The sequence below is a fragment of the Oncorhynchus gorbuscha genome, linkage group LG18 (assembly GCF_021184085.1).
Source record: "Oncorhynchus gorbuscha isolate QuinsamMale2020 ecotype Even-year linkage group LG18, OgorEven_v1.0, whole genome shotgun sequence".
NCBI classification, from domain to species: domain Eukaryota; kingdom Metazoa; phylum Chordata; class Actinopteri; order Salmoniformes; family Salmonidae; genus Oncorhynchus; species Oncorhynchus gorbuscha.
This window is the reverse complement of record NC_060190.1, coordinates 34,934,143-34,944,566: the sequence shown is the minus strand read 5'-3', so window position 1 is coordinate 34,944,566 and position 10,424 is coordinate 34,934,143. Positions and strand designations below refer to the sequence as shown.

The following is a 10,424-nucleotide window of genomic DNA, read 5'->3' as shown; positions in this document are numbered from 1 at the left end:
CTTATTTATGGACTTGGTCTTTTACCAAATAGGGCTATCTTTTGTATACCACCCATTCCTTGTCACAACACAACTGATTGGCTCAAAAGCATTAAGAAGAAAATAAATTCCACAACTTAACTTTCAACAAGGCACATCTGTTAATTGAAATGCATTCCAGGTGACTACCTCATAATGCTGGTTTAGAGAATGTCAAGAGTGTGCAAAGCTGTCATCAAAGCAAAGGGTGGCTACTTTGAACAATCTCAAATATAAAATATATTTTGATTTAACACTTTTTTAGTTACTACATGATTCCATATGTGTTATTTCATAGTTTTGATGTCTTCACTATAATTCTACAATGTCTAAAATAGTAAAAAATAAAGAAAAACCCTGGAATGAGTAGGCATGTCCAAACTTTTGTCTGGTACTATACATACAAACATTCTCAAACACACCTAGACATTAGTGGAAAACTCTACACTCTTATAACCACCCTAACTCAGTATTACACTCTTATGAGTATTTTCTCATATTTACATATACTGTGAAGTAAACTGTGTATACATCCGTCTTCTGCTTACATTATCCCAAACCCTCCCACTACACTGAAATACAATAAATAATACACAAATCTAACTAACCTTATTTCTCTATACATTTATGCACCTGTGTCTGTGTGTGTGTTGTTCTCTACTGTCCTCGTGCACTGCTGGTAGCTTTGTGTCAATCTAATGATCTTAATGTAATCCTTGACTAATGAGATTACAGAACACAGCTGTGATGTTGTATAGGAGCAAGAGACTCTGAGCATCACTCTAACAAATCCAAACAGGACAACTACAAATGGCTACACTTGACCCATGAGACCAACAGGAGAAAAGGGAAAGCCAGTATGCTACCCAAAAACACAACAAATGTGAAGCAGAGGTCTAAAGAATCACAGGTAGGCTTTCAAAGGATTGTCTTTTTTTTATTGCTTTTGAGGGAAATTCAATTGGCACATTAAAGCATCTGTTACTGTGCCTCAAAGTTACTGAAAGAGGCCTAGACGTTCTCAGAGAACAGAACAGGCATACCATGCATTGAGGTAGAGATGCTGCAAGTGCAGAGAGGAAAAGAGTGTGTGAAGTACCATTAATCGTTACAACTGTGTTGATCCACGAAATGTGCACCATTTGTGCGTCCCTTTGATATTTTAAGTAGAAATTGTGCACCATTGCATTTTAATTCAATGAACTTCCCTTTAATATAGACCACATGGACAATTCAATACATCTTAAATATGACTAAAGACTTGCTAAAGTGCCAAAATTCAGCATTTTGTCATGGCCCCCCATGCCCTCTGACTTCTAGGAAGATTTGAACATACTTAACCTGAAAATGTATCGAAGTTTTCACCATCATTGTAAAGCCCTAGTTATTTTGTTACTTTCACAAAGTTATTTCTTAAGATAATTATTTATTTCATGTGATTAGTGATTCATTTACGCCTGTCCCTCATTTCAAGGTCAACCCTGTTACGTGACATGACCTCTCATTTTAATACGGTGAAACTATTCCTTTTTATTTTTTTTCAAAATTAACGTTGAACATCTAGTAGTCAAATCATAATGTAATAGCAGGTCAGGTGGTTCCTGTCTCTCTGGCCATTTTCTGGTGTTTTGTGGTGTGTAACACTGAGTGGGAGCAGCATAAGACATCAACCCTGCTATCCATAGATAGGCTAGAAATGTTGTAACTTTTATTTGTATTTTTGTGAAGCTTGCATTCAATTGCCCCTCCCTGTTGCACACAACAAGCTTTCATTCCCCCTGTCACGAGGGGATTTATGGCTTATTTAAGAATTTGTCAACCCTGTTACGGTCAACCCTAATATGGTCTACCCTGTTACGGTCAACCCTGTTACTTCATTTGGCACTTAATAGGCACTTACTATACTACTTTATTTGATTTAACCTTTTGAAACGGGAAAAACATTTTTTTAATGAGGTTGAACATGCGCTCTTTATGACAGAACGTTAGAATTAGGTGAAATCAATGTGTTTTTTATAGCAAGTTACACTTCTCAAAACATTTGTGAAATGACCCAACTGTGTAAGTTTAGCTACATTTTGTCAACTCAAAGGGCACGTTTTTCAATTTTAATTTGATGACCGCTGAACTAATAGTAAATTATGTGACGATATGTAAGACAGGAGGATCTTAGTATTGTCTGTGTCTGTTGAGAGATGCACAGTCTGCATATGCCTCATATAAATCCCAGTGAAATTAGGCATCATATTTTTATGATGGTGTCAGATTGCACTAAGGAAACACTAATTGGGGAGAAGGTTAAGCAAAAAACAAATAAGGATGTGACAAAAAGGACACACCTGCAAACCTTCAGCAGATCAGACTACTTGCAGCTGTAGGCACATGTAACAGTATAGCTTCCGTCCCTCTCCTCACCCCTACCTGGGCTCAAACCAGGGACCATCTGCACACATCAACAACTGCGTCCCACGAAGCATCGTTGTTATTCATCGCGCCACAAAAGCAGCGGCTCTTGTAGAGCAAGGGGAATAACTAATTCAAGGTCTCAGAGCAAGTGATGCCACCGATTGAAACGCTATTAGCGCGCACCACCGCTAACTAGCTAGCCATTTCACAAGGGTTACACACACACACACACACACACACACACACACACACACACACACACACACACACACACACACACACACACACACACACACACACACACACACACACACACACACACACACACACACACACACACACACACACACACAGGATTACCGAGGGGATTTATTGGTTCTTAATGGATTGGAAGTGCAGATTAATAATCAGGAGGGAAGCTGTTTTACACTTTACCCTTAGCTTACCTTTACAAGCTGCTACTTAACAGCCCTGCTGCTCACCCTGACAAACGTCATGCTACTAACCCCTTTACCTGCAAATTTCCCTGGAAAACCGCATTACCTAAGCATGAACAACAACTCCCAGACTCATAGTCAGTGTGTCACAGATATTGAATGTTATCCATTGTAGTTACTTTGTCCAAATGGAGTGCTATGCCTGTCTGCCTGCTGCTATGTCCTATAGCTTCTAGCCACCTCACTTACGTTTTCCTTTCTGTTGTTCTGCAGGTCTTCTATAAGGTATGATTGCTGCTTCAAGGTTACATTGAGCAATGGTCTGGCTCTTATCTCTCTCCTTGGTGCTGGCCACACTGTTTCACTGTTCACCTGGAAACATTATCAGGGCCACCTCCACCTCACCCTCATCCATCAACTCTGACCATGTCCCACTCCCTTTATTCTCTAACTCCCTCAGCACCACCTCCAACATGGGTACAACAACCCCCAAGCTTACCACAACACAACAGACAGGGACAGACATCCTTCTGCCTGCCAGCGGTATGCAGGTGCCAGGAAACAGGATGACAAGTATGGAGGACTTAGATGGGACATTGGTTGGCACATCATATGGCAGTGATGAGTCTATGGATGATAGTGGACTTGGGGACACAGATATAATAGAAAGTCAACAAGAGAGAACTGCCAGCACACTTGTTATCAATTCTGCGCCTGGAAATGAGGAGAAGAAAGCGAAGGAACTTGAAGTGCATTCCTCCATTCCTACTTCTCTCTACCCCCCTCCCACGCCCCAAAAACAGACCCAAGACAGCGTCAGCACAGCAGGACCAGCTGGCTTACAAACGTCAGAGGATGTGCGTTCACCGGCCAAGAGCCCACTGACCAAGCTTACACCTAGAGCTACGTCTAAATTATCTTTGCCACCCATAGGGGACGATGACAGTGGACTCAATCTGGAACCTGCGTATTCTATTGTAGAGATCTCAAAACAATCGGAGCAAACTGTCAACTCAACATCAGAAATAAACAATTCTCCAAACCCATTAAGTCATCAGAGCTCCCACCAATCCCCTAAAGACACAATTACAGAGGCCACTCTCGAAGAAGAGGAAGGGCTTGGAGCACTGGAGGAGAATGAGGAAGAAGATGTGGTTGTGTTAAAATACATTTTTGTGATTGACTCAGCGGTTCCCATAAGCAGAGACACTCGGGGAAAACTGTCCCACTCCTCCACCCTGTTATCAGCCAATCCCAAACAAGCACCCATTGTGACAGGACAGTTTCAAAGAGGTAAGAGTGGCACAAGAGTTGACTATTTTGTAATTCTGTTTATATTTCTAATTACTCACAAAATATCCAAGTGTTTCCTCTGCTAGAAGTTCTATGTGTATGATTATTTTGTTTTTCAGAAAAGGAACAAACTCAAGCCTTTCCTGACATACAATTAACTGAGTTGCCGGCACAATCATCACCTAACGTGAAACACATAATCCATCAACATGAAGAAAACAGTAAATGGCCCTTTTTGTTGTTGTTCTAAGTCGGGCAATTTCTCTTTCTCTTAATATGCTTTCTATATTACTTGATGAGATTATAAACTATTCTATTTTTCTCACACACCTTCCTCACTTTCTCAGCTAAGGGTCAACTCTGGCCTGTGCCCTCTGTCCGCTACGGTGTGTTTGGTCCCGTAACACATCAGAACCAGAATGGAGGCCCCTGTGTGCTGGGTCTTGGCAGCTGCGTGTTCCCTACTGGCACCAACGGCACCCTCCTTCTTTGGGAGGACCTGAGCCGCACACTGGCCTTCGCCTGGGAGCTCCACGTCTATGGCTCTGCTGGACTCTTCCTGCTGCTGTCCTGTGTGGCTGTGTTGGGAATGGTTGGACGGTCTAATATGCTTCACCCCCTCTGTGATGTACTAACCCTGGCCAATAGGCTGTTGCTGCTGACTGGGGCTCTGCGTGCTGTCCTCCTCCTCACTGACCCGTATGGCACACGCCGGATCCTGTCTCGGCCGGTCCTCACTGCCCTCTATAATCTGCCTCTGCTGCTGCTGCTGTGGGCACAGGTTGCCCTGGCGATGATTTTGCTGTCCCCAACGATGCAGCGCCCTCGTGTGGTGGGAAGTCTGGCAGTCTTACACTGTACCCTGCTGCTGGCAGCCGACCTGCTCTCCCCAACACTGTCCCATGCCTTTCCTTTGGTTCTACAGAGCCTCTCTCTCTGCTGGGGCCTGACTCTCTGCCTGGGCATTCTCACTCAGTCACTCTCCCACCTGCAGCCCTTCTCCAAGACTCCCATACACCAGTGGGGGGCCCCTCAGAGGATTGAGGAGCGGGCAAGACGTGTGACGGCAGTGTGTGCCCTCCTGGGGGTGCTGTGCTCCGGCCTGCAGATCTACAGCCTGCTCTGGCTCTATGGGCTGCTGGGGGACTGGAGGCGCTTTGGCTGGGGCTGGTGGCTAGGGCAGTTCTGGGCACGGGTGCTGGAGCTGTTCTGGGGCTTCTCTATGCTGGTGCTGGGCTCCTGGGTGTTCTGGACCCCTCGGAGGAGCCGTGCCAGGAGAGACCATGGCCAAGGGATGCCAGAGAGATCATCGTTTTGGAAAATCCTGCGGATAGGGCCTTTCAGGAGTTTTGAGAAAAACTGGACAGAGCTCATACCGAAAAACTGGGCGGGGCAGCATCACTCGGGAGCAGACAGTGACTCCATACGTGTCTATGACAATCCCCCCACCACACACATCTTGAGGGACACCATGTCACCATCTCATCACAAGGGTGGAGAACCCACTACCAGCAGCAGCGGTGATACCCACCTACTGTGGCAGCGGGTGGGTGAGCGCGAGTGCATCCTCTCCCTCATAGAGTTTGACATGCTCCCCCAGTCGCCGATCAACCTCAGCCGCAGCATCGACAATGCGCTCCACCATGACAATGGACACCTGCTAGGGGTAGGCAGCCTCTTCACAGCCCCACCTTCTTCCACCTGGACCCACCAAGCTGGTGCTGACACTGACACCTCACTGGCGGACAGTGAGATCACACCACCCTCTCTCACATCTCCCACCTCTCCCACCTCTAATGTTGGCTGTAGGTGGGAGGTGGAGGCTGGCTCCAGGCCTGCAACTTCTGATAATTTCAGAGCCAATGGGCAGGCACTGCCTGAGGCAGAGCCTAAGTTAGAGCCACAGCTACAGCCGGACCCACAGCCGCAGTTACAGCCGGACCCCCAGCCGCAGCTACAGCCGGACCCCCAGCTGCAGCTACAGCTGGACCCCCAGCCGCAGCTACAGCCGGACCCCCAGCCGCAGCTACAGCCGGACCCCCAGCCACAGCTACAGCCGGACCCCCAGCCACAGCTACAGCCGGACCCCCAGCCACAGCCACTGGAGGCTTCTGATAACCAGATCCTTCAGCCATCTCCAAACCCTGAAACACCAGGAGGATGTTCCAGACAATGATATATACATGTCTATTGTTCCAAACAAGGTGAAGAAGCAAGGGGTCCCTCAGGAGGATGACTAGTCCAGTGATGATGTTACAGATCTATGAGCTGACCGTGACATCATCATCACCTCATCCAAATGCCCATGCCACTTCATATCAGTACAAAGGGACTTGAGTGGTTCCACAGTGAACACTTGGCCAGGGAACAGCACCACTCATCAGAAGTTTAATAAAGTCATATATAAGATATAAACATATTCAGTGTTGTTTATCAGCTCTCTATGTTAAATTCACTTACTGTACCTTAACTCAATGTTCTCTTAATAAATATTTCAGTTAAAGAAGTCTACGTATTACTCTTTTTTTTGTATTATAAAGTTATAATGTTCATTGTGATGTTTTTACCATCTCATTATGAATTTCAGTAAAAGAGTACGATTAAGATCACTGTATTGGTCAATTGCACACAAAGGCCAACCCGAAATTTGATTTCTGCTTTTAACCCAACCCCTACGAAGGAAACACATACTATACAGGTTTTGGAGAGGTGCGGGGTCTGCCACACTGGGCTCCCGGGGAGCTGTTTTTGTGGGGGGTTAAGTGCCTTGCTCAAGGGCACAACAATTAGGAAAGCGGTTTAAAGGTGGGGCAACTTCTAGCAGAGCCCTCAGTCTGTTCATACAAACTAGCTTAATTACACTGAATTTTGTGTGCGCCAGCATGTGAAAAACGATAACAAGTGGGATGTCGTGGAGACAACCTTTATTGTACTCTATGGTGACAGCGACACTGAGCTCTGTTCTAAGCCGGACCCACAAGACGCAAGCATTCCCGTGCCAAAAGATGGCAAAATTGAATGTCCATTCCGGGAGGCTTACAGTTGGTAATAAAGTCCAACTGAGAAGTGTAGGCCTTGGTAGCACCAACGACGAATCGGACGAATGATTTTTTCACTAAAATAATTGTGTTCCAAATGAAGGGACAATCTGGAATTGATACATGAGCTTAGACCCCATCAGAACCAAAAATATATGCTTGTTTTACTCGATTTGTTTGTAAATCTAGCCTAATACTAAAATGCCGTAAAGGGTCCATCCATGAGATCAAAATGATAGTTCTAACCAGGTGTTGACCTAGTTAGAACTATCATTTTGATCTCATGGATGGTCAGTCATTAGATGGATGGTCAGCCATATTATTCTTGTCACTAAGTATTTTTTGAAAAAGGACACTTGAAAAAGAGATGATGCATCTCAAGAGTTTCTCCTGCTAAATTTCAAATAAATAACATTAGAAAAATGTATTTTCAAAGTGTCACCCACAACTGGTTACATTTTTTTTCCTACTTTGTAGGAATTAACTTCCTGCAATTCTACATACAGTGTTTTGCCATGAGCGGTTTTATAGCTAATCTCATGGTATTATACACATTATGCTATGAAGCTGGGGGGGGCTGCTATCTGGGGATCTCTCAGAGGTCGGGAACCCAGGCTCAGGAGGCCCCACGGCACATGCCCTATGTGCCTGTTTGGTAATCCAGCCCTGGTCCCTTGCCATACCTCAGCTGTTTACCAAGAAAGTGGCAAGGTGCCACACTTTGTTGTTTGAATCACAGATTGCCCCTTTAAAGAAGAGAGGAACCATGTTTGAGCCTTGACAGATCCTGTTTATTCGTTTTCTTTCCCAGAATGGCACCAGTTGGATGCTAAACTCCAGGGCATGGGGCCATCAGTAACAGCAGCGAAGAAATGACCTTTAAGGTCAAAGGGGGAGAGCTCCACATTATATATATATATATATAGCCGGATATATATATATATATATATATATATATATATATATATATATATATATATATATATATTAAACACTGATCTAGCTGATGCAGGTAAATTCTGAGTCCCAAATGAGTTGGGGGTGAGTCTGAGGTATTTCTGTCTTGTGCAGGTGATGGGTCTCCTGTTCTTCCCCTGTTCCGGATGCCAACTCACTGTGGCTTCTCTGTGAATAGGTCACGCAGAGATGTGATGTTTGTTGTACCATACCAAGGGTGCGATGTCACACAACAGGTGACGTTTCCTCCATGGAAGCTCACTAACTTTTACTTATTTAAAAAATGAGCCTCTATTATACCATTCACAGGACTAGCATAATGCCACTCAAATTTCTTTATTCTATGTCCTGCCACTGCTTCTGTAGCCACCGTATACATATTATTCGTGGCAAAGTTGCTTCCTGATTAGTCATGTCTTTGGTCCTGTTCGCTTGGGTCAAACGAAAACATTAGAATGATTAGTTGTGCCAAACAATGCCTCCCACAATGCAGACGATGGCCACTTGTTGCAGCTGATGAGGAGCAGCAAGTCGACTGCAGTCAAAACATCATGACCTTTGATCCCATGATTGTTGTAAAGTTCACGTAGGCGCAAGTCAGACAATTTTTATCCCCATAGTCCAACAAACTCCGAAAGATGTTGGTCACCGACTTGACAAAAGGGATCCGCTTGAATGCTCCCATTCTCCGGAGTAAGTGATGATCACCAGTTTACAGTGGTGGAAAAAGTACCCAATTGGCATACTTGAGTAAAATTAAAGATACCTTAATAGAAAATGACTCAAGTAAAAATTAAAGTCACCCAGTAAAATACTACTTGAGTAAAAATCTAAACGTATTTGGTTGTAAATATATCAAAAGTAATTGTATTTGATAAAATACACATAAGTAAATGCTATATATAATTTAAAGTTCCTTATATTAAGAAAGCCAGACAGCGAGATTGTATTTTTTTGTTTTATTTGTTTTATTTCTGGATAGCTGGGGACATTAACACTCAGAAATAATTTACAAATTAATCATTTGTTTTTAGGGGCTCCCGAATGGCACAGTGGTCTAAGGCACTGCATTTCAGTGCTAAAGGTGTCACTACAAATCAAATCAAATCTAATGTATTTATATAGCCCTTCGTACATCAGCTGATATCTCAAAGTGCTGTACAGAAACCCAGCCTAAAACCCCAAAACAGCAAGCAATGCAGGTGTAGAAGCACGGTGGCTAGGAAAAACTCCCTAGAAAGGCCAAAACCCAGGAAGAAACCTAGAGAGGAACCAGGCTATGTGGGGTGGCCAGTCCTCTTCTGCCTGTGCCGGGTGGAGATTATAACAGAACATGACCAAGATGTTCAAATGTTCATAAATGACCAGCATGGTCGAATAATAATAAGGCAGAACAGTTGAAACTGGAGCAGCAGCACGGTCAGGTGGACTGGGGACAGCAAGGAGTCATCATGTCAGGTAGTCCTGGGGCATGGTCCTAGGGCTCAGGTCAGTTGAAACTGGAGCAGCAGCACGGCCAGGTGGACTGGGGACAGCAAGGAGTCATCATGTCAGGTAGTCCTGGGGCATGGTCCTAGGGCTCAGGTCCTCCGAGAGAGAGAAAGAAAGAGAATTAGAGAACGCACACTTAGATTCACACAGGACACCGAATAGAACAGGAGAAGTACTCCAGATATAACAAACTGACCCTAGCCCCCCGTAACATAAACTACTGCAGCATAAATACTGGAGGCTGAGACAGGAGGGGTCAGGAGACACTGTGGCCCCATCCGAGGACACCCCCGGACAGGGCCAAACAGGAAGGATATAACCCCACCCAATTTGCCAAAGAACAGCCCCCACACCACTAGAGGGATATCTTCAACCACCAACTTATCATCCTGAGACAAGGCTGAGAATAGCCCACAAAGATCTCCGCCATGGCACAACCCAAGGGGGGCGCCAACCCAGACAGGATGACCACATCAGTGAATGAACCCACTCAGGAGACGCACCCCTACAGACCTTGGTTCAATTCCAGCCTGTATCACAACTGGCGTTATTGTCTTTTTTAATTTTATTTGTTTTATTTCTGGATAGCCGGTTGTGATACAGGCTGCGCAATTGTCCCAGCGTCGTCCGGGTTTGGCCAGGGTAGGCCGTCAATTGCAAATAAGAATTTGCTCTTAACTGACTTGCCTAGTTAAATAAAGCGCCCACCACAGCGCATTCTCTTGGTGAATTTGACTATTTTTTCCTAAGCATTCGAAATGTAACGAGTGCACATTTTCTTTAG

At 44.7% G+C, this 10,424-nt stretch overlaps 1 protein-coding gene across 1 annotated transcript; it reads left to right on the top strand.

The window, feature by feature from the left end:
- The first annotated feature begins 797 nt into the window (after nt 1-797).
- LOC124003920 (proline-rich transmembrane protein 3-like) lies at nt 798-6,660 on the top strand. Its single transcript, XM_046312569.1, has 4 exons — nt 798-928; nt 3,135-4,154; nt 4,274-4,375; nt 4,502-6,660. Exons 2-4 carry the CDS (start codon nt 3,179-3,181, stop codon nt 6,328-6,330), a joined length of 2,907 nt encoding a protein of 968 aa, XP_046168525.1. The 5' UTR covers nt 798-928; nt 3,135-3,178; the 3' UTR covers nt 6,331-6,660.
- Nucleotides 6,661-10,424: the final 3,764 nt, after the last annotated feature.